The 24,961-nt window shown below is 51.0% G+C and overlaps 1 protein-coding gene across 1 annotated transcript in view; it reads right to left on the bottom strand.

Annotated features, from left to right (window-relative positions):
- Positions 1 to 4,670: 4,670 nt before the first annotated feature.
- The window catches only part of RNF216 (ring finger protein 216), a 97,715-nt gene continuing 77,424 nt past the window's right edge, over positions 4,671 to 24,961 (bottom strand). Inside the window, exons 15-17 of the mRNA XM_019541996.1 lie at positions 14,258 to 14,327; positions 6,197 to 10,406; positions 4,671 to 5,922 (exon numbers count right to left, since the gene is read on the bottom strand). Of these exons, the coding sequence (XP_019397541.1) occupies positions 10,087 to 10,406; positions 14,258 to 14,327 (390 nt within the window). The 3' untranslated portion in view covers positions 4,671 to 5,922; positions 6,197 to 10,086. The remainder of the gene's footprint in view (positions 5,923 to 6,196; positions 10,407 to 14,257; positions 14,328 to 24,961) is intronic.

Below are 24,961 nucleotides of genomic sequence, written 5' to 3'. Positions count from 1 at the left end.
TGAGACTCAGTAACTGAGGCACGAGTCCTTCTCCAGCGTCCAGTCCTTTAACCCACTTTGTTCCCTGTGCGGCTGCTTGGATTCAGCAGAGGGATTTGCTCCCCACTATTGCTTCCCATGCAAACTGAGGAATGCCATTTAATACCAGAAAACAAGCCCACAAAGCCAGTCAAGCTCAACAGGGACTCCGCATTTCCAACACACTCGAGTTCACCGGCCTGGATTCCCTGGTTTGAACACCATGCACCAAATACACCGCGCTGGCCGAGTTGCCGGCACTTCCCTGTCTGCCCCCACAACCTGGCACGTGCCTTGAAGGAGCAGCTGGCCACACGCACACAGTTCACCTGCTCCGGGTGCCCTACCCAAGAAACCAGCCGTGAAGGCAGGTCTGATCCGCACCATGCTCAGACCTGGCGACATGTTACGCTCACAGGGAAAAGGAGGCTAGGAGGAGCAAGTCACATCCTGAGCCATCCCCGACAACAGTGCCCAGGCCCTCATAATTGAGGCCATCTCCCAGCTGGAGCCACCTTACCCTGTGGCAGTGCCCACGCTGCCCTCCCGCAGCTCCAGCCAGGGCAACTGCAAGCCGTCCGCCTGCCCCCCCCCATCAGGCAGACACCTCTGCAGGGGATTGCAGCTAGGAGAGGGGCAAACCCTACGGAGCAGGGGGGAAGCCCAGCTCAGGCGTCACTCCTGCCCTTGCTGCACCCCATCTCCCTGCACCGTCTCAGCCCAGTACCCTCCTTGCTGCTACCTGAAATCCCCTATGGGTTTCTAGGCAGCTTAGTCTACTTCCACCCTGGAGGGGACAGGCCTGCTGGGAGCCCAGCCAGAGGGAGGATGCATAAACAGCACGACTCACCCCAAGGGTCTGAAAACCAGGCTCCGGACGACCGTCAAGCGCAGCGCTCTGCCCTGCTCCTCGCTCCGTTGATGGATGCGCACCTCTCAGGGCAGCAATGACCTTTGGATGGGTTTGGGGAGCTGCACAGAAGGGGAAGGCGTCAATTCCTGGCAATGGAGGCTGGCAACTCCTGATACCAGAAATGCAGCATGGTTTCTGCAATCTGGCTGGGTTTGAGCTAGCTGAAGATAGGATTCACTTGCGTCCAAGTTCTCAATGTACCTAGAGGTCACTGAGGCAGCCGCTTTTGGGTCTGAACAGCCCCCGGCCCCGCTCTGTGGTTCCCTATTAGCTCTGGCCACCTCCTTTCACTGATCATCCATCCCCCCTGCCACCCTCACTCATGCCCCACACCTGCTGCTCCTTCCGTTCGGTGATCAGCTCCCCTTCCTTTGCAAGAGGCCGTGCGGACAGGGACAAGCTGGGCTGCTGCCCTCTGTCCCAAACTCATCAGAAACCAGGGCTCAATATCGCAGCAAGCAATGAACATCCTCTGGCTTCTGCAAAGCACCTAACACGCGGTACCAGCTCTGAGCTGCCTGCCCAGAGGAGTTTTCCATCTATCGACTCCTCTGTGAAATCCTGTGAAATGTGAACTTCCATTTCTACCCAGGGGAACTTTTACAATCTTTTCTCCAATGCCTGATGAAGGGTGTTTGTGCCCAAAAGCTTGCAATTAAAGAATGTTTTTTGCAAAAACCTTGCTGGTCTAATAAAAGATAGCATCTCTACTACGAGTCCCAATTGCCTTTTCCTCTAGGCCAACACGGCCACGACCTGGATACCTGACATAGGGTGTGATCCCGAGTGTAACCTTCTCCAGAAGGGACCTCTCCTACGATGGCAGAGGATGGGACCCCAGCACTCAGCCAACAAAATAAATAACATTTAAACCCTCACAGCCTCGTGCTGAATCACTAGCTGGGTAATCACTGGAAGCTTTGACGTCTGCTTCCACCTCAGCACTGAGGCTTTTCTCCCAAAGCAGCATCAGAAACAGAGCTGGAAGGGGGTGAGCTGGGGAGGCAAAGCCCTGTTTTGGTACCACTAGGCTGTTTCCGACGCTCAGGGCCTAACCAAACCTTGCCAGCAAACCTGGGATGAGAGTGTTTCTCCTTGACCTGCTTTTAAATCATCATTAGCCAGATTTCTCAGCACTTGGAGCCCCAGCCCAGCTGCCTTCGCATGACCCTCTAATTCACTTGGGTATAATTAGCCCAGGGAAAGAGGGAGGCAGGAAGGGAGGTAGCTGGGACAGCAGGAGGTGGAGGTGTGAAGAGCAGATTGCTGCGTGGAAGAGGGGGCTGTGCTGGCGCAGCGAAGGGGCTCTTAGCATCCCAGCTCCAGCTCTTAATTGCACAGCGACCGAGGGGATTTAGCCAGCAGGGAGGCCACGATCACAGCTGCTGTGAGAGCCCTGCCTGTTTCCCCGGGTGCTCAGGTTGGGTTTCACAGAGCGCGCTGAAGCAAAGCTGCTTCCTCCGGAGGGCCCCGTCTTGCTCTTGCCCGTCCCAGCTAACGGGCTTGCTGGGATGGGCAGGCGCTCGCAGGAGGCCTTTCCCTCTGCTCCAAAGCTGGGGCTCGAGGGTGTTTTCTGTGGCACTTATTCAGCTGCTTGGAGCAGCAGACTCGGCTCTTAAGCCTCCCTTCCCCCAAAGATCGGCTTCCCCAGCCTGCACATCTGCTCTCTCTCATTATCCCCGCTCCCTCCCCTCCAGCCATGGGGACGCAGCATGGAGGGAGCCTGCGGCCAGGCCAACTTCCCCCACAGCTCTGCCAAGACCTCTCAAGCCTTCTCTTGTTCCCTTAGTCCCCAACCCCAGCCGCTCTGATGTACCCCATCCTGAGCTGAAGCAGCCCCTGCTCTCCCGCTTGTCGGAGCCCCACCTGCAGCTGCCTATTCCTGACGTCCGAGCGTGTCGTACGTGACCTGCTAGGCACTTGTGTTACAACACTCACTAGCGCCTCCGTCCAAGCGTGCGAGGCGCTGTACAAAGCCTTGGCTGGATGTTGGCTTCTCAGCACAGCAAATGCTTATTCTAGTTGCTCGACGGGGAGACGGGACCGCTTTTCTTCCTGCATTTGTACAAACCACAGTACAACGGGATTCCAGGATCCTGCTGCAGAGGGGCCTGACTTGTGTCACTGGCGGTAGCCTCTTTGCAGATGACTTTGTACAAGGCTGCCTTGCAGCTCTTTACAGAGCCACAGTTGAAACAGGTGGGAGATGCAGCTGACCAGCATCTCTGGAGGAAAAAGAAAAGAAAAGCGAATGAAAATTCAAACAACCAAGTTCCTGATTTAACGGACAATCCCAGAGAGACCCAAGACGACCACTCGCTACTGCTCACAGTTACTTCATTGCCCGAAACAGCTCCTGGAAAGCTAGGAGAGGGAAGGAGGGATAGGACTGACTGATGAGGTAGGGAAGCACCAGGGCGTCTGCTGCCTGGCTGCTGGGGTCTCGTGGCAGAAGCAACGTGCAACAGCCTCCCACTTCCACCAAGTGAGCAGGGGTGGGGGGTAGTGGGGAGATGCTGGATGCACAAAGCCCTTGAAGTGCCTGGATGTACCCTTTTCTCCACACAAAACACCAGGTTGGTTTCAGGACTGGGTAGAGTCCTTTCTGCACGGAGGAGAGGAACGTCAGCCCCCTCCAGGGCGAGGAAAGGCTAGTCGCCTCCGCTTGGTGACACCGGTCTTGCCGGGTCAGCACGAATAGGACTCAGGAACAATCCCTCAGCTCCATGAGGCAGAGCCCATCTCACCACACCCAAGCACCGAGGGCAGGTCTGCAGTATGACAAGTGTTAACTTAACACCTGGAAGTACTTACGTGCACAAGAGCCGGTCAGTGAGATCCCGGTGGAGGGGAGGCTTCTCCTGGAGCGCTGACCTGGAGGTCAAACTGCAGCAATGAGCGGGCAGCGCCTTTGAGCTGGACCTGCTTCATGTGGATGAGGGTTTTAAAGCCTGAGCAACTGCATCAGAGGGAAGAGGGACCCCTGCCCCTTTGTCCCCAGCACAAGCATGGCCCAAGCCAGGAGTGGAGGTTGGAAAAGCAGAGCTCACACCGAGCTTCTGCAGCAAACATCCAGTGCCCACCAATGCCAGCCGCCCCTCTCCTCCCTGATTTTAGAGCTGCACTAGCTGGTGGCCAGGGTCCTCGCTGACTTCTGCTCTGCACGTGCTTTTTCGAAGGCCTTTGGGACTCTTCTCCACGCAAGTGTCAGGGCTCACACTAAATGAAAGGCGACCAGTACCAAAGGAAGTGAGCCAGGGAGATGTTCCCCTGTGCCTGTCCCCAGCTGCCTCCCTGCTCATCCTGCCCCAGCCAGTCTCCAAGCAAACAATACATTTCCCATTTCCCCCTTGCTATTTATATTACAGACGTTCACATAAAGCAGCCAGCAAACACTGTTGACTATGGCTTAGTATTTATACAGGCTACATCTGTACCAGGCATGTGAACTCGCTCTCCTTTCAAAGCACTACTTCAGATCCCTGGCCCAGGCCTGGAAACCATTTTATATTCCACTGCAGCTTTCCTCTCAGGCATTTGGAACAAATTAAGCTTTTATAGCAGGGTCAAATGTTTTGCTTTGCAACTTTTACAGTTTTTTAACCACTCAGGCTACAATCTGACAGAACAATTGTAGTCACTCTCCTATCTGCCGCTGCCTATAATTATCCTTCAGTCAAACCTGGCACACTTCTCGTGGAAGAACATTTGTGTAGCAAGGAAAGCAGAGGAGAGGAAGTCAGAGTGCACAAATTTATTTACAAAAAATTCAAATTACAGTATAATACAGGAACTTTGTACACACAGGATATTAGAACCGTTTACTAACAGAAGGTAAAGAAAAATATTTTTGTAATAAACCACCTATTCATTTTTTCAGCTATTGTTATACAAAGTTGCAGAACATGCACAATTTATTTTTACAGGGTTTTCTTTTTTTTTAATATAATGTTTTGCTAAGTGCAAATACTAGGTTCCTCTCTCCACCTTTAAGGCAAGTAAAATGGGATGCTCCAATCGATCATAAAAAGTACCTGTTACAATATCAACATGGGCACACTGGACACTTCTCCTGTAAAGAGCAGGATTTAAAGAAGTGTGGGGAGGAGGACATAAAAGTCGGAAGAATCTAAGACTTTTCTGTTAACTGTGATTAAATGGTGAGTAGTAAGGACCTAAGCGTCCCCATTAGCCCGAGAGACAGCAAAGCCTATGAACTGCTCACAAATCACTGGTGAGATGGTAGGGAAGGGGCAGCCCCACGTCCCTCTGGCTGCAGGGAAATCCCTAGTTCAGAATTTGTTTTGTGCTCACAGCATCAGCCTAGATAGAGCAAGGGCTGGAAGGTGAAGGGAGGGAGGCTGGATGAAGAGCTCACCTGGGCTCCTTGCATGGCCCGGCTCACTGCAGCCGCTAATGGAGCAGTGTGTTGCTTCGGGAGGGCTGAGCGCCAGCTTCTCTCCTCTTGGGAAACACAGGCCCTTGCTACAGAGAAGGGGGAGATGGGTCTCTCTCCCCCCAGCTACATGGGCTTCCATTAGGACTCCAAACACATTTCCCAGCTGGCAAGAACCACTCGTGCACACACTGCAAAGACATTGGTAGCACCTCCTGGCCATCACATCAAGGGCTGCACTGTGCCACCGGCCTCAAACAGGGGCCTGTACATCGAGGGAAGAGTAGGACCCACTGTGCTCATACCCAGAGGGTCCAGGGCTTGCTCATGGGGTGGGACCAGGGCTTGCCTTTAATGTTCAAGATCAACAGCAGAATAACTACACGCACTGGGACTTGCCTTGGCTACGGCACTTAATGTTTCTCCTCCCATCTCAAGACTCCCCGACCTGACTGAAAGAAAAACACAGTTGAATTACTACAAACCTGCGAGATGGGTCATTAGATTTGTTAATGGGCTAAACCAAGGCATCCAAGTGGTAGCCGGTGGCCTACAAAACAGCTGGACCCAGCTGCACAGGGCCGTGTAAAGCAGCCTGGTTCTCTGGCTCAGCTGTCTCTGCAGCCGGCCTGGCGAGCAGCCCGCAGGGAGCGAGGCTCTGGGGCCTTTCATGGGGATCAGAGAGGTGATGCAACTAAGTGGAGGTGCAAGGGCAGAAATAAGGTGCCTAGGACTACTTGCATAGTCCAATAGTCTCCCACTTCTGCACAATACTTTAGCCTTATAACCCTGATCACAGTCTCCCTTCTTTCCCAGCCCAGCTGGTACAGTGCAACCTCAAGCAAGTGAGCACTGCTGGGGGGTAGGACGTGCTAACTGACTCTGAACAACACTGTCTTTACAGGGCCTCTATTCCCCCCCTGTGGGCGCAAGACAAAAATAGCCTGGCTGAGGGCAGCTCACCAGCCAGCCCCCGAGTAAACTTGTACTATAGCCTGGCTCCCAGATGTCAAGAATTTGCCCTGGTCTAAGCTCCATTGTTCCCACATGGCTTCATTGTAAAAGCCTCTGTGCATTGTGAAGCTACTTCTTTTCTCCACACCCCACTAACATCTGTGATAAGACTGCTGAGACTGCACTCGACTCAAGCAACTAATCCAAACACCTTTGCTATCTGCATGAATTCAGACTGCAAAGAGGGGAACTGCAAAGGGACAGTTAACTGCATGTAGAAGAAACCTTTCCACTTTAGGCTGAAGAGACTATCTGCACCCAAACTGGAGCTGCAAGCAAGTTAAATGTGATAAATGTTAGAGATGCAGCCTCAATGGGCTTCACAGCAAGTGCACAGCTGGGAGCGACAGGTCTAGTGTACCTGCAGGGAGAAGCGCGACCACATCAAGCCAACGATTCCTAACATCCGATTTTTGAGTGGAGGGTTTGTCTTGCTGTGCAGCTATTCCTGCTCTGCCTCTTCCACTGCTGGAAGTGGCAACATGGCAAACTGCTCTGCGTTAACTGTAATTGTGCTTGATCAGAAAAATGTATAAGGAGGCCTTGTGCAACACATGAAGAATAAGGGACACACTTCCCTCCCTCCTACCCCCAAAAAGGCACTGGGTTGGAGAGAATTACCACTGGCTTTTTTGGAGAGTGACTGCTTTGTTTAGGAATCACATGGGTGAGATGAGAAGCAGCGGAGTCATTCCAGGGGACCAGGCTTGTTTCACGTGAAGGCCACAGCCACTAGGCAGTCAGCTCGGGGATCCACTCCCCACCCTCACATCTTTTCTATTCACTGAACCACCAGTGCCCGCAGAGGCGGCATGCGAAGGCAGCCAAGAGAATCTCGCCGTGACAAAACGTAATGGAAAGCCTTCAGAGGTTCAACCGCAGAACTACAAGACGATTTGGTTCTTTGCTAAAGATAGGAATTCATTGCTGTAAAAGACAACTGCTTCTCACTCATCCACAGGAAAGGCTCCAGGTCAGCTTTACGTGTAGTGGTCGGGACAGCCACGAGCTGAACACCACGCACACGAAGCAGCCCTTGTTCAAGAGGCTCCGTGCTGCTTAGGAGATCTAGCTAATGGCAACGCAGGTTTGGGGCATCACAGAGCTGGCACCGACTGATTTCCACTGTGCCTGGACCTGCGTTGCTTTGTTCCTACAATGAATAATGAAAACTCAACTCCCGCCCTCCTTACTCCAGTTGTGTGCATAGTCTTCCAGCAGATGAGCGAGACTTCCTTTCAAAATACATGAGCGTCCCTCCCCAGCTGGGCACATAGGACGTAGCACAGCACCACGGGGTGCGATGCTTGTAGTGTCCCCAGGCCCTGGAGCAAAAGCTGAGGCTGACCGGGAGCACCAGGTGTGAGCAGATGAGGCTATGCCAAGAAGCTGAGCTCCAGCTCCAGCCGGAGAGAGGAAAGGAGCAGGACATACAGTGCCCTCCCCTGGGGAGGTTCTTGAAGCAGCTATGAAATGACAGGACTTACCCTCCGGCCACAGCTTCTTCTGCCTGGTGGGAGCCTCCAGGAGAGGAGGGAACGTGGTCAAGCCCCTTCCATCTGGCTACTAACAAACTGGAAGAATCACCAACTTTACAAGAGCAAATCCAACCACCGCTTTACACCTCCCCAGTCCCAACAGCGCAACAACTCAGCTGCCCCTGGCTATTTTGTATGAAAGATGTAGAGTTCAACCTGAATAAAACAATCAAGCAGTATTCAAGGGGCCACTACGGCCCCTGTGCTCTTGTTTAAAATACTAAAAACTTTAGCAGCAATGTTGACGAGTTCACCCCTTGGTAACTAATGCAACAGAGATGACGGTACTCGGAGGGGCTGGAACATTCACTGAGCACGGTGTATTTCAGCCTATATAAAGTGAGAGTGTGAGGAGAAATTGCTGGGGCTGGGGTGTATCTTGGAGCCACCAAGCCCACAGACAGGAGTGAAGTCATCGTCCTCTGCCCAGCAGGAAACTGCTCAAAGCCACGGCAGAGGCTGCCACATATCCTCTGGGAGCACCCTACCATCTAATCACCGGTCACCCTAGTTCTTTCTTCCCCTTTCACAGCCCGTGACATGATATAAAGCTTCCTGCGGCTGCCAGCCTCTATAGCCCCGATTCTCTGCTTGTTCAATATTCAGAGATCGCAGCTTGCACAGGGGGAATGAAGAGGCAGACGGGACTCCTGTATCTAGAGACGGAGAATTTCACTTGTAAAGAAATCCTTGGTGTTAACTTAGAGAAGGAATCAAAGACGGGATGTTAACCTGCTCCCCAAAGATGAGAGTGGACAATGGGAACAGAAACCAAGGATTTGGAGAATTACTGCATCACAGTCTAGTTTTACTGAAAACCCTACTATGTCCTCTCCCAGTTCCCATTTTAAAAAGGGTGGGTTCAAACCAGTTGCTACAGCCAGAATTTGGGCAGACTTGGGCTTCCAATGTGGCAACAACCATAGCATGTACCAGGGAGCCCACCCCACACATCCACATCCTCCGCTCGACTTACACGCAGGCTACAGCCAACCTGCAAGACCTCTCCTGAGTTACAGGCTGCTGCCAGCTCAAGCGAACCAGTCCTAAACGGAGGACGCAGCTAAGGGCAAGGGCAGTTGCAGGAGCTAGCTTGGTGGATATTGCTTCTTAAAGGAAACCCGTCTATTCTACGCACCCGTTTTGCCAGAAACGGCAACGTCAGAGCTCATGGTTGAAGGAGGTCTTCCGGAGCCACTGAAGCCAAAACGTTGGTTTTCAAGTCAGAAATGCTGCAAGTGGCTAGGCTGCAGCATTAATCCTGTAAGCGGCACTAGAAATCAGTGCGGTTTAAAGGACTGACAGGGCAGGAAGCTACGACTGCAACCGAGATCTTTAGAACTGACTGGAGATACCTGAAAGCCCAGCTGGAGCCACTGCAGGGGAGCCTGGGTCCCCTCAACCTCAACCCCCAAGAACCCAGATGCCCTAAATCATCTTACACACCCAGGGCCTCCTTCCTTGGTATTCTGCACTGTGGGCTGAGCAGGAATTTTGCAGCAAGACAGTTGCTGCATCCCAGCATGACACTTCTGCTTTGTATCCAAATGCCCATCTGCTGGAGGGCAACAGCCACCTACTGCAAAAGTTGTGACTTCTTCCCTGTGCTGCCTGCCCCCCACAGCACCTTCCCCTTGCAGCCACTGCCCCCTTCCTGGCTGCGGGGGCAGGCAGCTACTGTGCCTCCAAGTCTGGCACCGACTTGGGCTCGGGGCTGAAGCCAGAGCCACAGCAGCCACCCGCCCTCGCCCCACCTTGCACTCAAATCCATGCTGAATGGGAGGTGGGGGAGGGGAGGGCCTAGTCTTAGATTCGAGTAACACGGTAAGTGTTTAGCAGCACTGTTCTGCCCCTGCGCTCCATACTGAACCTGCCACTGTCCATCTCAAGAGCCAGCCAACAGCCTTTGCGAAACGAAAAGCAGCGGGACGCCTGTCCTGGAGGCAGACCCTCCGTGAGGCAATACCTGAGCTCTGCAGGCCTGTGTGGCCACTCTGCTCCAGAGGCTGAGCAGGGGGGCAGCCGTTTCAAGGGAACAGAGCATTTCATTACTAAGTGTTTAATTACAAAGATCTGGATCTCTAGATACAAAGGAAGGGCGTCTCCAGCTACTCCCCTGGCAGTGAGGACGTCGCGCTGGGGAAAAGAGGGTGCGAGGGGGGGCTTCTCCCTGCAGTGACTCCACTACTAGTGCTGTTGGACCTGGGTCAGAATCGATGCCGAGGCTGTGGACCAAAGTGCATAGGCAAGTTGTGCTCTAGCGGGACGTTGATCTGGGGGAAGTCGTAGTTCACCCGCATGTTGGGCAAGGGGGGCACGTACGGGGCGGGGATGGGCCCCATGTTGAGGGGGATGTTGTTGTACAATGGGCGGACAGGCGGCAGAGGGAAGGGCGGGTGCACAAAGGGGTACGGGGGCATTCGAGGCTGGTGCAGGTTCTGGGGGACTGGTCGCGGGATGGCTTCAACTCGCTGGATTTTCTCTGCAGGGTTTTCCACGGGTGGGCCGATCCGCTTGAAACTGTTTTCTGCAAAGAAGTTAAAGAAAACAGGGCACTGAGGAAGTCTCCCGGGGCAGCTGGACTCGCTCCTTGGCTAAACCGGCAAGGGTTCAGTTTCAAACTCTGGGAGAGCCTGATGTGTGGGAAGGGGTGGGGAGGGGGCTCGGCCCTCAGCTGGGAGCAGACCCAGTGTGAGCACAGGCTGTGCCGCCTTCCTCCAGGCTGCTCTACCATCCTGGTGGCCTCCAGCGCACCTACCACCTTAGTCCTGAGGCTTGTGAGCAGAGGTTGCCAGCTTTGGGGTTCAAACATGGCAGACAGGAGAGCCTACCACACAGGCCCAGCATGCCCCTCTCCTCTTCCCCTGCCCAGCATTACCACCTTGGCCTCCTGCTGCACTGGCTTGCTTCCAAGCAGCAACAAGGCAGAAAGAGCATTCACCTGCCCTACAGTATCTGAGGATCTTAGAGCTGGTCAGCACGGTTACCACTGTGGGCATGCAAGCGAGAGACCGGGCATCTGAGTAGGAGCATTCACCTGGACCACACATGCTCTGTGCCTCCGTATTCTCCCGCACATGGGTGGAGGGGGCAGGACAGCTTGGATGCTCCCTTCAGGTCCTGTGCGATTCTTATGTCAGCGGAGGATTGCAGAGAGCAGGGATGGAGAGCAGGTCCTGGGATCAACCCTGAAATCTTGAAGAGCCACAGCTACCGTAGGGCAAGTCATGTTCTCTCCTCTTTGGAGAGGTGTCAGTGTGGAGCTCAGGACTCGTCTTCCATCCTGCTTTCTGGGGTCCTCAGCTAATGTGCACAGCTTGATGTTCAGAGGGAAACACTTGGTGCCCAACTGACTGATGGTGAAGTGTCCTGGTGAGCCACTTTAAGGTCTTCCTTGACGACCTGGATTGATTTACAAATAGCTCCAAGGAGCTAGGGGTGCATGGTTCTACTAAGGGAATACAGCATCTGGTCCTGAACCCGGGGCACACGCGTACCACTGTGGTTTAACATGAGACTTTGTCATCCCTTCTGTCCTCTGGCACCTGGGCCTCGCCTGGTCTGAAGTCAGATGTGGCTACTAGCAATCTCCATCTCCTGTGATGGCATGAAGGACAGTTTCTTCTTGTTCTCCAGGAAGCTCAACCAAGAGAACAGAAGGACATAACTCACGGCAGTGGCATCCTTCTGCTGGGATGCGACTCCAACCTGCCATCACCTGAGGAATGGCAGTTGTGTAGTCCCCATCTCCTCAGACTTGTCAAGCCTTTGCTGTAGCTTTGCGTGCCACCTTGGCCAGGTGACATTCCTTAATTACATCTTAGTTAGTCTCATCTGTCCTGTAGGAGCTTCACAAAGAAGGGCACTACCCATCCCTGGTTACGGATGGGAACTCAGCTACTAAGGCCTGGCAACGTGTTACCTATACAAAAGCAGAAAACTACTACTACCTTCTCAGCCCAGCTGTCCCAGGTCCTGGTCCTTGGAGGTGCCCCTTGCTCAGCTGAGAGATCTCCTGTACCATTGTCTTGACTATGGAGCCCAGGTTAGGCTGAACAACATAGTGCTCAAGCCCTGGGATAAGAACTTGGTCCCTTTTCTTTATACATTTCACAGTGGATGTCCCGTAGCTGATGTCTGCATGTGCTGTGACACTTGGGTTGGATCAGACAATTTCTCATTGACAGAGGGGGCCAGTCGCCAGCAGGATGACAAACAGCTTGCGAGAGTTTCTGAGATTACTGCTGACTGCTGTCTTCGCCGTTTTGGAAATCAGCGCACACAACCCCATGCTGGTACCAGGGGCGCTGCCTGGTCAGGAAACGGACCTCTCGTCTTCCTAGGCAGTAATACAGGGTGTCAGTGTTGCCACATCCCAGGATCTGGTTCCTCTTGATGCTTCAGCATAATTAGCCTGGTGAAAGACAACGCAAGGGAGATCATCTTTTCCTTGAACGTGGTGGGGACCAGCTCCTTCATACCCAAGCCTGGTCCCTAATGACATTTGGCATTGCTTGTTCCACCAGGAATCCATCTGTTTAGAGTGACCTGGCCCTGATGCTTGTTTGATACCACTGACTACATTGGCTTGTGTGCCAAAGGAGACTGTGCTAATGTTGGTTCCTTTGCTCTTGGGTGAGGCCTTCTCTGCTGGACGGGTAATCAGACAATGCTGTTTGCCCGCTAACAGGATCGTCAAACTCATCTCCTTGGGATCTGATGAGGCCTTCACAGACTGGTCCACGAAATGGCATTTGAGCCTCATGTCTTACCTGTCCTTACGGAAAGCAACAGGTGAAATGAGCACCTGCTAGGTGCTCTTTGCGTCTCCTACAGAAACTTGGATTAACCTATAGCAAAAAGCAGACATCTCGAAGCCCACCAATCTCAAGTCCATCAGGCTCAACTATCCTGCCCAGGGGAGTTCCTGCTGGGACAACTGGATCTAAGGCTGCTTGAGCTGATCACAGCAGTCAAGAATCAAGGTAAATCCAAGGAAGAGTTCAGAGACATCATGTTTGCGGGAACTCTAGCCAAGAGCTACACACCAGCAGGCAGGACAGCCACTGGTTTCATCATGCTGCTCTGGGAGGCAGTAAGAGAGTTTTGGGAGAGTTACAGCCACCCTGCACTTTGCGCCACCATGCAAAAGCATAAGATAGCACAGCCCAAACACTGCTACTCAAACCCACTGGGGTGGGAGCCAGCCTGACACACACTCCAAGAACACTGCCTCACATAATTACACTTCTAGTCTAATTACAGCTCTGGATGCACATGATCTTCAGAGCACTGCTGAAAGACTGAAGCAGCTTGCAAGGAGAAACAAAAGGCACGTCCCACCAGCCCCGCGCCGTTTTTAGACTTGTAACAGCTGCAGACACCTTCCTGCTCCCCCAGGCCCTCATCCTAGCTGCTTTGATGGGATGACTAAAAATACCGCAGTTTCCCCTCTCCCTTCAGGGCACCCTGTGCAGGAAGGGCTCCCGACTCGGTCCCTCCTTTGCGCTAGCATCAGGGACCTCCCATTCCCACAGCACTGGCCAGGCCTCTGAAGCCCCTGGTTCCAACAACGAGGGCTGCGAAGGTAGGCCCTCGTGGAGAGACCCTGGTTTTGTACATCTCCTTCAAGGTGGCTCCCAATTCATTTCTCATTAGGTTAACTGAGCTTCTTTGCTTCCACCTGCTTTTGTCCACTCTGAAGATCAGAATCCGTTAGAATCCACGTTATTCAGCAGAAGCCTCAAGATCTTCCTTCTCCTCTTCCCCGGGGAGCTCTCAGAGCCCAGAGGAACCTCTGTTCCCTCTCCAATGTCATCTGAAGACAGGCAGGTGGAAGCACCCCCATGAGGACAACCACCAGCTGCCACAGCGAGGACGAGGAACAGGCATTTCCAACGGGGGTCACACACCTCCCACTGATAGCCGTTTCCTCTGCACAGGCACACCCTGGCTAAGATAACCCGTTGCCTTCTTCATCCCAAGCAACTTTGCCCCTGGCAGCGGGAGATCTGCTAACAAGCCTCCCTACCAGATTGCCCAGGAAGCCAGGTGGTGCAGCTTTGATCCTTCTGGCTAAGAATTGGAATTTCTTTTCCAGCCCTGGCGCTCTTAATCCTTCCTGAGACCAGAAGCAGGAAGTCTACGTCTTGCACAGCAGTCACTGGCTACTAAGGACACGGTTTGGGAAATACCAGGCTCCTACCATTTGAAACCACGTGTATGAAGCACCACCTGCAGCAGAGGGGAGCACTGTACCAAGAGTCTGATGTTGGGAGATGCAACTAGGAACCAGGGCCCTGCCAGCAGCTGGGAACACTTACGTTCTCTTGCTGCCTCCACAGCCCACCCTTGATCCTCAGCCGCTGCGCGACCTACCTCCGTTTTTTTTCCTTTGCTCCTCTTCAGCCTCCTTCTGAATCTCCTGAATTATCTTCTCATCATCTTCCTAGTTAGAGGAAAAGAAATAAAAAAAAAAAAGAAAAGACTCAACGACCTGATCACTGCTGCAAACAGAGCATGACTGCGGTTATGCGGTGTAACGACAGAACGGGGCCAAGTGGTTGGCATTTGCTGTCATCCTAGACAGTATCAACATCACAACAGGGGCAGCACAGTCCTGAAGCCCAGGCAACTTGTGCAGAATCTCTATTCTTCCGAGCAAGACTAAGGCTTGCAATTGCTTTTCAGCTGGATCCAAGATTAAAATTTACGAGCTTGACAGAAACCAGAGCGCAGTAACTAAACTCCGTCTATCTGAAGAGATGTTGGAGTGCTGTTAATCTCCTAAATGGCAATTGTGTATTAAATATTTACACTACGCTCGCAGCTTTTAAGAGTTTCTGGCCTAACAACTGGCCTTAACACAACTTAAATCCTGGCTCCAGTAGCTAAGCGCTGCACTAATGAGGCCATTTAGATGTTATCAGGGACTCATGAATTCCAACATGTTACTTTAAAGCCTATTTAAAAATTATAGCAAAAGCACTTTATTGCACTGCACAAAGGAAGAATGAGCATAAGCTCAGACTGAAGACTCTTTGCACACCCCTCCCATGGGTGCTGGGTCCTTCCACAACTTCCCCACCCTCATTTGGTGCTCTTCAGCCTTCTCCCGAGCCTTCCCAAAGACACATGAAGCAATTCTGCCTTGGGAATCTTATGCACCTAGGCAGTCATAGGGGACTAATAATGGCATTTATCTTGTCTAGTCCACCCGCAGGCTGGATTTGACCCACAAAGACTGCACCTGGCTCGTCCCAGGAAGGAGGGTGGGGACTGGTGACCCGTAGTGCTATTCTGCAGTGGTGGCAGTCAGTGTCCCGCAGCACATGGCAGCGGGGGAATGACAAGGGAAGGGTGGCAGCTGGGTTACAAGCAACAGCCCACCTTAGGGACTGGCTACATTACTTTAACCACAATTTGTAAATAATATTGATAATAATAAAGGTTGCTGACCCCCGATCTAGACCCTTTCATCAAAGCTTTACACACAGCTACACAGACCGATGGAAAAAGTCACTTGGAATAAGGAAGGCGTCCTAAAGCCCACATGATCTCAGTCAGGTTGACAGTGACCAATTCGGTGCAATGTATTCTGATACCAACAGGAAATCCAGCCATCAAGTCAGGTGTCTTTGATCATCAACTTTCCCATCAGCAAGTTTTGTCCGCTCCCTACCATGGTGGTAAAAGGGATGCTTCATTATGGAACAGCCACCCGGGACTGTCACGGCAGTAAGAGCAAGTCATCGAAACAGCCCTAACTGCAACTCGGAAAAGAACATTTGGGATATCACTTTTACAGCCCAATTTTAGATGGATGTCTTTGGAGGTCTCACCTCTCTACAGCATCACATCGAATCTAACGTCTGTCGGCTCCTGGGAGCAAACCAGGTGAGCCCTACATCCCTGGTACTCCAGGAGAAGGGCAAGACAAAATACCAGGGCTCTGGTCGGCAGCCCCGTTCTCAATGACGGCTTCTACATTTTAAGGCCAGGAGTGGAAATTACCGCATGACACAGAATACCCTCCTTAGTCACAACACGCTAAGGGGTCACCACGATGCAAAGTACAAAAGAAAGTTGTTTTCTCTGCAAATGCTCCATTAGCAGGTAACAGCAACTGGGTATGAGGGAAGGTTAAAGTGGGAGATGCCCTTTATCGCCACTGCTAGCAAGACAGTATTTTCCCTGCGTTTTCTATGTGGAAAATACCCTATGTTTTGAAATGTGCTTAGACACTCCTGTGCTATATGCCATGCGTGTGCATGCATGTGTATTAAAGGGATTTTACATTTTGCCAGGTTCCTGGTATAGATCTATTTAGTCCACCACGTCTAGCGGCAAAGTTAGGTAAGCCTGTTCTTTCGTCTTGGAAGATAAGACTGCCCTGAGAGACTAAAGTTATCTTAAGCTGAAAAACCTATCCAGCCCCACACCTCCCTCTCTCCGACTATGCTTTTGATGGGTAGTTAAATTTTAAAGACTCCCCTACATGTGCTTTCTTCCAAATGGGCTGCTTCCATGAACCGTTAATTACAGTCTATATATCACCATAAAAGTGCTGAAAAACAACTCCTTTATGGAATAAGCTTACATAAATCATGAACAAACTCATTACTTGCAGTGTCTGAGCTACAGACTCCCCAGCCGGTAGAGTAACCGGACACCGTGCCTATTTAGCAACGCTCCTCAGATACTCTTCAGGACCCCACTCCCTAAAGTCCTGGGGTTTTTGTTTTATCTTAATCTTTCACTCAAGATTTCAGTATCTTCTGTTTTCAGGTGGATTAAGAACATGACGGGAGTAGCTGCTGCTCCCACAATATCTCAGTTTAGTGGCAAAGTTGCACATTAAGCTCTGTATAATAAATATATAAGCAAAAGCTAGTGACTACATCTGGTAACCTGGCCCTGCTTCCCCCCACAGTCAGGTATATACTATTTACCTTGGTTATCTTAAATACTGCACCCGATCTTAAAAATATGCAGTTGACATGCAGAGGTGACCAGTCAGGACCTCCCAGGTCTCCCTCCGATCAAAGCTTAGAGATAACCCCACTGTCTGCTCACCCTGCAAATGTGTCCTGCTATGCATGCAATGCAGTTTTGTGGTCACTCAGCATGGAAGAGTTGATTGGAAGGAAGGAGCCCGATAAACCTGAATGCCGCTTGAGTCGGTCAGTGCAATCAAGGCAGGCAGACTATGATTTACAATCACTGCTTAGTTCAGGGGTGGGCAAAATGCAGCCTGGGGGCCAGATGCAGCCTGCCAGGCCATTCTATTCAGCCCGCAGGGCCACTAAAAAGTTTAGAAGAGTAATAGTTATCTGCCCTGGGCTGCCTGTCATGCAGCCCTCGATGGCTTGCCAAAACTCAGTAAGTGGCCCTCCACCTGAAATAACTGCCCAACCCGGCTTAGTTTTTCAGACAACAGCTGTAGTGGGCACATACACAGCGCAGGCTCCATTTCCTACATGATCCTACCACAGAGATTCAGGTAATTAAAGCCATTGCTGTTTGAGTGACAAACCATCATGCAGCTGTTGTATAAGTGCCAAGTATACCACTACAGCTGGTACGTCAGCCTGGGTGTAGCCAGGCCATACTTACTGTATACTAAGTGCAACGATCTCATGCTCTAGGCACTTGGCTGCTTTCTTCAAAGAGGAAAGACCTGTGAGTTCTCCGATAATATATCAACTTGCATACTCAGTGACTTTGCACTGAGTTGCCAGGACAAACTAATTGACTTTACACACCTCTCCACAGCCCCATCACCCAGGTTTATCCTCCATGCAAGAGACGGGCCTGGCAGCAGACCCTAGAGTTTGGAGCCGGTGCAAAGCAGGCTAGGGTCGGGGCTGCGCGCGCAGGTTCCAGCTAGTCTGGAGCTGCTCCGCTCTGGCTGGGCCGAGTCCGGGTGGGCTGGGGTCGGGGCTGTGTGCGTGGGTCCCCACCAGTGCCACGGGGCTGCGGCCAGCCAGAAGGAGCCACCGCAGCTGCCTAGAAAGGCAGTCCAGATAGTGCCTGGGCCAGGTGGGACCAAGGGAACCACCGTGGGGTAGACAAAGTCCCTCCGTGGGCCAGATGCAGCCCATGGGCCATATTTTGCCCACCCCTATCCTAGATTTTGGCTATTATGGCGCTTGAGAAGAAAGCCAAGTCTCGGACACTAGCAGCTGACAGAGATTGCTCTGGAACTACCCATTTCCCCCACCAAGGCGAGCGCAGCTCAGCTGTCCTGGCTGGCTGCAATGGTGCCAGTAACCAGGGGGACAGGTAGTTTCCTTGGTACGTAGGCTCCAGGCCACATAGGGCTTTAAAGACCAAAACACAGCGCGGGTCATGGAGCACAGGCTCAATAAGCAGCTTTGTACAGACGGTATAACAAAGTCACTGCTGAATTTCCACTGCAGTAAGAGCTGTAAATGTTTCCACCACAAAGTGCACTTTTAGAAATATTTATAATGCGTTCCACATTGCATGTTCTGCACTTAGATCTTTCGGCCTTGGTTTTATAGAGGAATGCTGTCTACGCAATGTAAGCGCACACACAAAAACCCCACCACCCGGCTGCCATAAAACACACATTCTCTCACTTAAAATCAAACCCCTGCATTAAACCATTAAAGTCTGGCAAGTGATTAATGCATAATACGGTTTAATTACCTTCAGTATTTACGAACAATAAATTCCAGCTGAAACAGTGAGATCTACATCTAAAAAATCTGATGCAATGTGTGCACAATAAAAGACGGTAAGGCACATTTGGGGGGAAGAAATGAATGTTGAAATTCTGGCTGTTGCTGCATGTACAGAGACAGGTCCGAATTCAGCTCTGAGCAACCAGTTTTACTCCAGATCTCAGTGCTGGAAATAATTGCCACCTACAAGCAGGGAGCTAGCTGCTTGCGTTTCCTTGTTGCTTCCCTCAGGAGATGTTTCCTGATGCCTAAATACTTAGAAGAATAAGGACTAGAAAAATAGGGACGACTGTGGGCAAAGCTAACCCCTCCACCGAAAGCATCCAAACTTCGTTCATTTGTTCTGAATCACCGGGGGCTGCTCATGGTTCCCAGCACCCAGGTGGCTCTAAAGCCTGCGGTACCGTTACCGTTGGCACTGCAGAGGTTTGTTTCAAGTACCTAGTGACCAGAACAACGTGCGATTACCAAGACAACAGGGGTTCTGTAGAGTCTGTCTTCCCTTTTCTTGGATGCATCTTATCCATAGACATGCTTCTCTTTGAAGGCCACGTGACATGTCATGCAGCCTTCAATGGGGGAGGAAAAGCAAGCAGCCTGCTCATACTTCTGCCCTGCAGCGCCACACAGAAACAGCAATGAGCAGCTACGTTGACAGACGCTCCAAAGACAGCGCAGCCAGGAGTCGTGCAGGTAGCCAGCAGCCACAATCCACATCACTGTCACCACTGCAGACACTTGTCTATTCGCAGTGCCCAAGTCTGGCCCACCAAGGGCTGAGCTCCCCTTGCGGGTACGTGTCCAGCATCTGTCACAGACCCCAGTAAAGTTCTGCATGTGCTTTCAAGCTTGCTGGTTCTGGACAGCACCCGAATACTACATCTCTGAGCCTCCAGTCCCATGTTTGGGGTATTGAACCTACCTAGAGCCCATTCTTGAGCTATCGGCTTTTCAGGCAAATGGCTTAAGCCCCGACACTAAGGCTGCCTTCCCAAACCTTCCCGCTAGCAACACACAGGGTTCCAGTGAAGCCGGACTGTCTGGGCTCCTGCTGAGTCTAGATTACCTTGTGAGACTGCGGGGCGATTAAAAGTGCAGGTTTCTCATGGGCATTTCCAAGCCAATCCATCTTTTCATAGTTTCATCTATGTTAGGAGCTGGCAGCGACCTTACAGGTCATCAGGTCCAGCCCCCCTGCACTTGGGCAGGAAACAATGCTGGGGTCAGATGACCCCAGCAAGGTGGGCATCAAGACGGTTTTTGAAGATCACCAGGGTGGGTGACTACCACCTCGCCAGGGGGCCAGTTCCAAACTCTTGGCACTCAACTTGTAAAGAAGTTTTTTCTTGTGTCTAGCCTGAAGTGATGTTCAATCAGCTTGGGCCCATTATTTCTTGTCCTCCCCTGAGGGGCCTTGGTGAATAGATGGGGTGTGCATTTTCCCCAGACAAGAGCCCATATGAGGGAAATACATACCTTACCCCCACCACACCCCTGCAGACAATACCCTTTCCCTAGCACCTCACTGCTCAGGGCATGCCTATACCACCCCCTTGGCAGTGTTTCTGCAAGCACCACTGAAAAGCACACCACATCTGCCCGTTCCTGCCTGGCAGGTAGCACATCTGGAAGTGAGGCAGCAGAACTCCTTTCAGGCATGCCAGAGACAGGGCATGCTGCTCATCCTGCCCCTGGGAGCACTCTGGGGCTACATCTGTGTTTTCAGGGGGGTTTGACTTTTTTGGTCATGGTCCCAAGACGGTTTCCCTCAATTCTTCCTGCCTTCTCTCACCTTCTTGGTTTGGCTAGTGACCCTCTCTTTTCCACAGTCCATTTCTCCTTCAAGCCCCTGGTCAAGAGATTCACTGCTTGGTTACAGCCAGTATTTCCAAATGTTAAACCAAGGCAATGCAAGTCTTCCCCAAGAGCAAACTCAAAGGGTTAAAATTCTGCACTATAAAAACTACTAACAGGTTTAACTGACTGGTAGTCCAGGAGGGGCTGGAGAAAAGTTAGAAAGGAGAAATCCTTGAATGCTGCAACCACATTAACCAACATGCCTTGATGTAAAATAGCAGATGCCATTGATACAGTTTAGTCCTATGGACCACACAGAATATCTAGGCTAATTCAGTTGGATTTGCTGCCACGTTTCACAGATTTAAGCTGATCACCAAACTGGTGTAAGCAAGAAGTTTCCCTGTCTCCAGCTTGTCCATGACAGTAGGAGGTGGTTCTCCCGGCTTGGCTCTACGCAGCACCAAGCAGAGACACCCAGCCCATTTCCTGGGATGGTGGGAGCAGGGCTTTGGTACAGCTTGGCTCTTCACTCTCTTTTACAGCAAGGCAGTTGAAGGGAATTGCCAAATGCTGAGTAAAGCACCACGAGATCAGGCCCCAGCATTTTTCATTTACCTCCAGTGACTGCAGATACCACACGACCAAGCAGCACAGGACTAATTCTGCCTTTCAAATGGAGGTAAAAGCCAGAGGCCAGGCTCTGAACCCGACACAAAACAGGATCTTGCCCATGTTCTTCCAGTCAAATGCAAAGATATCATGAGATAGAAGTTGAAACAAAGGAGAGGGCTGGACCACGAGTTGCCCGGTCACCTACTCTGATGAGAGGGTCTCAAAAGACCTTGAAGCATTGGGATATATCCAAAGAGAGAAAGTTTCCCTCTTCCCCGTTTCCCACTGGAGTCCAAGGAACGCAGAAACAGTGGAGCCAATTGCCGAGGAGGGCAATGAACCTGGTGCGGAGCTCGTGGCAGCTTTGTGGAAAAACGCTGGGATCAGGGGAAGAATCTTTTTATTACGACAAACCAGAGACAAATTTTTCAACAAGGCTTTTTAAAAGGAGAAATTAAAAAGCAAAAATGGCTTTTTTATTCTAAAATGACCCCTGTCCCTGCAGCCCTCCACATGCACATGGCCCTGGCCAACAGGCAGGACAGGAAAGCGCAGTGCAAGGGATAGAAAGGGAGCTACACACGGTCCAGAGCCTAAACTCCAGCCACAGCTCCCAAAATAGAATCCATCTCGCCCAGAACAAAAACGCAGTCAGCAAAGCTTTCCGAAAGGCCTGTTTTATCCACTGGGTATTTTCTCCCCTCTCTCATTACCGATCATCGCAGGAAAATGCCTGCCAGCTTCATGCAAAGGCGGGGAAAGGATAGAGCCACTACTTATTTCTGGGTTGAGTTTCATTTTGTTTCAAAATGAGACCGTAAAATGGGCCGATCCACCACTGCCTCTTTTCTGGGTTTTTTACTGCACTCACTTTTCCACGTCTGTGTGGCCACAGCCGTTATTAATAAACTTGAAGCGATTTCACAAGAGACTAAAAGTTTTGTTTCAAATCATTCCCAGATCTGCTCTGGAGAGCTTGAGCAGCAGACACGGACTGTTTCAGGCATGTTCCTCCATGCAGCAGGAAATGGGGAAAAAAGGCAGCTCTGTGCTGGAACGGGAAGAGGGTTTAGGCAGGAAAAGGGGGGGAGGGCTGGAGAATATACTGGCAGAGAGAGAGATGCAGAGCGAGTCTAACAACAGGCATGCAGTTAGGATGGCTCTGCGTGGACGCTGTGCAGTAATGATATTGGAAGGGATGCGGCATTTGAGAGCGTGCAGTCTCTTCAGAAGAATACAAATTCTTACAAAGATTTTCTTCCATGTTGTTCCCCTTTGGAAGCTGACTAGAGGCAGACTTCAGGTTGTCTGGGTATCCCAAATGTGCACTTCTTACCTTGCTATGTTGGAAGTTTTTACATACAACCGGCCTTTTGAATTTCCCTCATTTAAAGCCCCTGATTGTATGATAATGGATGTCCCTGTCACAACTTTTTACCTTCTGCTTCAGTAGCTTAAGGGTAGAGCTGTAAAGGAGTTGGAAAGCTTTTTACTCTGGGAACTTCTGCTGCGTTTTAGAGGTATGCAAGAGTCATGACCACAAAACAAGACACCCAACTAGAACACTGCCATGTAATGAGTTGAAGACAGTTCATAGTAAGCTAAAAAAAAAAAGTGGACATTTTTCACTTTTCTCCAAAATGAGTCAAAACCCACTTGTCAGTTATGCTTGGTTTCCAGCTTCTTTGCATCAGAAGAGTAGCACAAGCCACTGAAACATAGAAGGGATCTATTAGTTCCTAACTGATTCACTGAGCCAAAAATCAGGGTTAAGGTAATCTAGAGTCCCAATACAGACTGGAGCTGTCAGGTGACCATGAGAGGGCTCAGGCCAAAGCTATATAAACCCTGGTCTGAGCTAGCCAGAGCAGCCCAGGCTGGGGCAGAGGGTGGACACCTGAGGGGTCCAAGCAAAGCTGCAGCAGCTCTACAAGTGAGAGCGACTGGCAGTGGGACTCAGAGACGTGGAGATCATGGCTGCACAAGGATGAAGAATGGAGTTAGCAGCACTGCAACATCTAGTTCGTCCCGTACTGAAGAAGTCACGTTGAAACAAGTCACCCACAGGATCCAAAGAGTTATGGGAGAACTGAAGGAGTTGTAAGATCTCCTGGTTGGAAAAGTTCAAGACGGCCGCTGCTGCTGGGGGGGAGTAAGGAGCACCCCGAGTTGCTGCTGCCACCTTGGATGCAGCACCCGGCTGCTTGCGGTCCACAGTTGCAGCTAGCATTTCGGCTGGAAGGAGGAGGTCGCTGGGGAGAGAGCTGGCAACGGCCATGCTAGCAGCAACGAGGGCCGAAACAGCCAAAGCACTGACTCCACCTGAAGCAGCGGAGGGCTTGTCGGCAGAAAGAAAGCCGGCAGTACCCATAACAGCAGCGAGGGCCAGAGTACTGGTGGCAGCACCAGGAGCAGCCAAGACATCTGTGGTTGCAGCAGTGGTTGCAGCCACTGAGCCCAGCTGTCACAGTGACGGCATAGCAGCTCCAAGTCCCTCCAGAAGCCCAAGACCAGCTATCTAATGGGTGTTGAACCCACTGGAGACAACAAACTGTAAATAAGTTGACCACAGAGGCTGTGGAGCCCCGGGTGAGCGCCCTGTGAACAGGACCAGGCCGGGAGCCGAGTGGCAGTGAGAATAAGTGTACTGCTCAGTGGACTCACTGGTGGGGTGAGGCGTGCATCACAAATAGGCTAGTAAAGACACCCCGTATGAAAATGAAGAGACCCCAAACACTCTCAGTGAGAACTCCTTGAGATGGATCGATTGCCCTAATTCATGAGATCCTGCTGGGTTTATTCAGTTTTGCAGCAACTGAATTATTTTATTTATGAGTGACCTGTTTGAAGGGGGTGGGCAAATTGATGGATGGAATGGATTTACTGCTCCCCCGGTTTTAGTTGCGTTTTATTTACCTTTTCCCTTCTTTTTATGAAGCTTCATTTTTAATAATTATTTGAAGTAGTACTATTATTATTATTTCAATTCGAGGAGTAGGAACAACGTTTTATAATGGTTGGCCCTATTTTATTGCTATGTTTGTATTTTTGTTATTTCTCCTTAAATTTATATTATGGTTCTATGTCTGTTATGTTATTTTTGGGAGTATGGCTTTCAGAGTCCCAATACATCTCTTATTTAAGGACTCCACCCCCACCCCCTGTCCATTTTTGCCTCGGTTTCCCCACCAGTGCTACCCTAGTCTGCAATGCAGTGGCTTCTCAGTAGTGCCAGGAGAAGCCTCTCAAGCACTGAAGCCAAAGCTAACATACGGGTGCTGAATGTTTAAACAGCAGTGACAGCTGAACTAAATCAACCACCAATGAGAGCTCTTGGGAACAGTCTCCCAATCCCTCCAACTCATTACAGCCAAGACAACTGCAACACAGCAGTGGAGGCAGGTTGGCAATTGGCTATGCCACTCCTGATATCACAGCGCCCCCACTTCCTAGTACCTGCGTTTGCTTGTAGCCTACATCATCATAACCATTAGATAGATCATTAATAGCTTAATTACATCCTAATCTTTTCAATTACAGCAGATGGACAAGGTTTCAATTAACTTGTAAAGCCAGGGAAGTTGGAAGTGTCTGCATTAGCCTAGATCATTTGGGATAAGGACTAGCAGATGCTGGGTTGTTGAAAAATTAATTAAAAACAAAGTCCTTTAACTCAAACCTAATGAAATGCATTAACTTGTATTTTTCAGAGAAGTTGTTCTGGATTTGCGGTGAGGGCTGTAGGTTTGGGGAAGGGGAGGTGCATTTCTTGTGTAGGCAACAAACCCCGAGTGTCCGCTTCACACGAAACGCCGAACGCAGCCTTAAGAAGTGCTAGTCGCAGCGCCAGGCACATGCTATCAACCCAAGGTGACAGCGAGACACAACACAGCTCTCTGAAGTGAGGGGGCAGAAAACTCCCGTACTACAGCTGCTGCATCCTGTCCTGTCCATAAGCCAA

The sequence above is a fragment of the Crocodylus porosus genome, unplaced genomic scaffold (genome assembly GCF_001723895.1).
Source record: "Crocodylus porosus isolate Cpor-Errol unplaced genomic scaffold, CroPor_comp1, whole genome shotgun sequence".
In the NCBI taxonomy this organism is placed as follows: domain Eukaryota; kingdom Metazoa; phylum Chordata; order Crocodylia; family Crocodylidae; genus Crocodylus; species Crocodylus porosus.
Note: the sequence above shows the minus strand (reverse complement) of the source record. Positions and strands in the feature narration are given on the sequence as shown.